Source organism: Orycteropus afer, unplaced genomic scaffold (genome assembly GCF_000298275.1).
Source record: "Orycteropus afer afer isolate SDZICR_OR568_19922 unplaced genomic scaffold, OryAfe1.0 scaffold00155, whole genome shotgun sequence".
Classification (NCBI taxonomy): Eukaryota; Metazoa; Chordata; class Mammalia; order Tubulidentata; family Orycteropodidae; genus Orycteropus; species Orycteropus afer.
The window spans coordinates 4,310,524-4,313,082 of NW_006921742.1; the positions used below are offsets into that span (position 1 = coordinate 4,310,524).

Here is a 2,559-nt window from a genome sequence, read left to right on the forward strand (position 1 = left end):
AGGAAGAATCATTGACATCCTGTGATACGCAGATGATACAATCTTGCTTGCTCAAAGTGAAGAAGACTTGAAGCACTTAAGTCTACTCATATGGATTACCTCCCAATATAAAACAAAAATCCTCACAACTGGACCAATACACAACTTCATGATAAATGGAGAAAAGATTTCATTTTACTTGGATCCACAATCAACCCCCATAGAAGCAGCAGTCAAGGAATCAGACGATGTACTGCACTGGGCAGATCTGCTGCAAAAGACCTCTTTGAAGTGTTACAGGGTAAAGATATCACTTTGAAAACTAAGGTGTGTCTAACCCAAGCCATGGTATTTTCAATAGCTTCATATACATGTGAAAGCTGGACAGTGAATAAGGAAGACTGAGAAAGAATTGATGCCTTTGAATTGGGTGTTGGTAAAGAATACTGAAAATAACATGGGCTGCCAGAAGAATGAACAAATCTGTCTTGGAAGAAGTACAGCCAGAATGTTCCCTAGAAGTACTCATGTACTTTGGTCACATTATGAGAAGAGACCAGTTCCTGAAGAAGGAAATCATGCTTGGTAAAGGAGAGGGTCAGTGAAAAAGGGGCAGACCCTCAATGAGATGGACTGGCACAGTGGCTGCAGTGATGGGCTCAAGCACAGCAAGGATTGTGAGGATGGCGCAGGACTGGGCAGTGTTCCATTCCACTGTACACAGGTCACTATGAGTCAGAACCAATTTGATGGCACCTGACAATAACAACATGAGCTTAATTAGTCCTTATGAATTAGTGTCTGATTATAAAAGCTTAATGAGACAATGTTGTGCACAGAGAAATTTCAGTGAATATGAGAAAATCCTGTTACCCTCTATGGTTATTTCCTAGTGCAAAAAATTTTTTTCTGGATCTTTAAGCAATTAGTATGCAAAACATAAAGATGTTCTTCCAATGTCCAAGACATCTGCAATTTCTGCGCCTGCCCCACTGCACTCAGTAAGAGCTTACCTGCATCCCTGCCAGGGCATATTGGGCCAGCTTCACATTCTTGGATTCCAGTGCCAACTGGAGAGGCAGCAGACATTTCTCCCTGGGAAACATAAATCAGGACAACATGTAAACAGCAGAGCTAGCAGTCTAGTGATAGAAGCCTTATGGAGTCCCTTCCCCAAGCCATCACACATACATAAAAATGCAACTAATAATGAAAATGCACATGAGATTGAAAGGAAAAAAAAAACAGCCAAAATGCTGCATGGAGATGATAGCTTATCAGCAGCTTGCTTTTTTAGTATGGATATAGGAAGAATGAACACTAGAGTTCTCAATTAAATGTTTCAGTGTAGGGCCTTCAGAAGTCCATGAATATGCCTCACTCTTTCCCAAATAAATGCCGTTGCTCATATCCAATATCCCAGGGGTGAACAGCTCTAGGAATCATCATTCTCATTGTTTTCTCTGCCTTGTTCATACCACCGTGTCACCTAGAAAGCAAATGCATCACCAACAACCCATCCTCGTCAATGTAACTTGAAATTTTACCAATTGGTCAATTCCTCCCCAATTTGAAATGTTTAGTAATCATTCATAATTTAAATGTTTGCTCTTTAGTCTCCATGAAAAGGTAGGTAAGAATTTTGTGACAGGTTCTTCATAAACATATTTCTAGGACAGAAATATAAGCAAACCATCAACAGCCTTGGCTGGTGAAAAGCACCTAGGTACAACATGATATGGTGTCATGGGAGAGACTGAAACAAAGAAATAGAAAGCTATTTAGATAGTTTAAAGCTCAGAAACATAATATATGGGCACTAAAATATGTTAAGAACTAAACAAAGAGACCTACAGAGGCAAAGATATTTTTGTCTGAAGCACTGACTCTAAATAATTAAACAGACCAAGAATTTTAATCAACCCATTATTTCCCCACGGAGTCACAGTAGCACAACAAATGAAATGTTACTTAATTTTGCCAGGTTCTTCCATCCCCACATAAACCAGAGCAGCCCCATTTTTTATCTATTTTATTGTAGGATTGTATCTTTGGAGAATTGAGGGTCACTGTTGTATCATACAACAAATCAGAAAGTTAATAATAGTTCTGATTCCTTCTTGCCTACCCTAAAGTTCACTGCTTTTCCAGTGAATCTTCCATCAGCAGCTCTGTAACAGATGAAGAATAACTCTGTAACAGCTCTATATAGATGCCCTATAATGCTGGCCACAAAGACTGTATGAAAACCAACTCAGTCAGGGAGAACACTGGCCTTCCTAATCCTTCTCACTTCCCCTCTACCATCCCAGTGTTACAATGTCCATTTTTCCAAGACAGATGATTAACACTATAGTTATCTCTCATTAGACACATCCTTTGACAGATGGATGAATGACCCAAGCATGTTATTTACAGTTAGGTGGCTGTAACTTTGCCACTGCTATCATTATTGTCAATTTGTCATAGTTACAAGGCATAGTTACTGGTATGCAGTCCATTAGAGCAGAAAGAGCTGATTTTTCCAATTTTGTTTCTTTTGTTCAATTCATAGCCAGTATATAAGCTTGGAAAATTTCA

General features: G+C 39.1%; 1 protein-coding gene across 1 annotated transcript in view; it reads right to left on the reverse strand.

Moving 5' to 3' along the window:
- ARFGEF3 (ARFGEF family member 3) overlaps nt 1–2,559 on the reverse strand; it is a 232,027-nt gene that overhangs the window by 172,088 nt on the left and 57,380 nt on the right. The window contains exon 3 of the mRNA XM_007946301.2: nt 993–1,074. Coding sequence (XP_007944492.1) covers nt 993–1,074 — 82 coding nt within the window. The remainder of the gene's footprint in view (nt 1–992; nt 1,075–2,559) is intronic.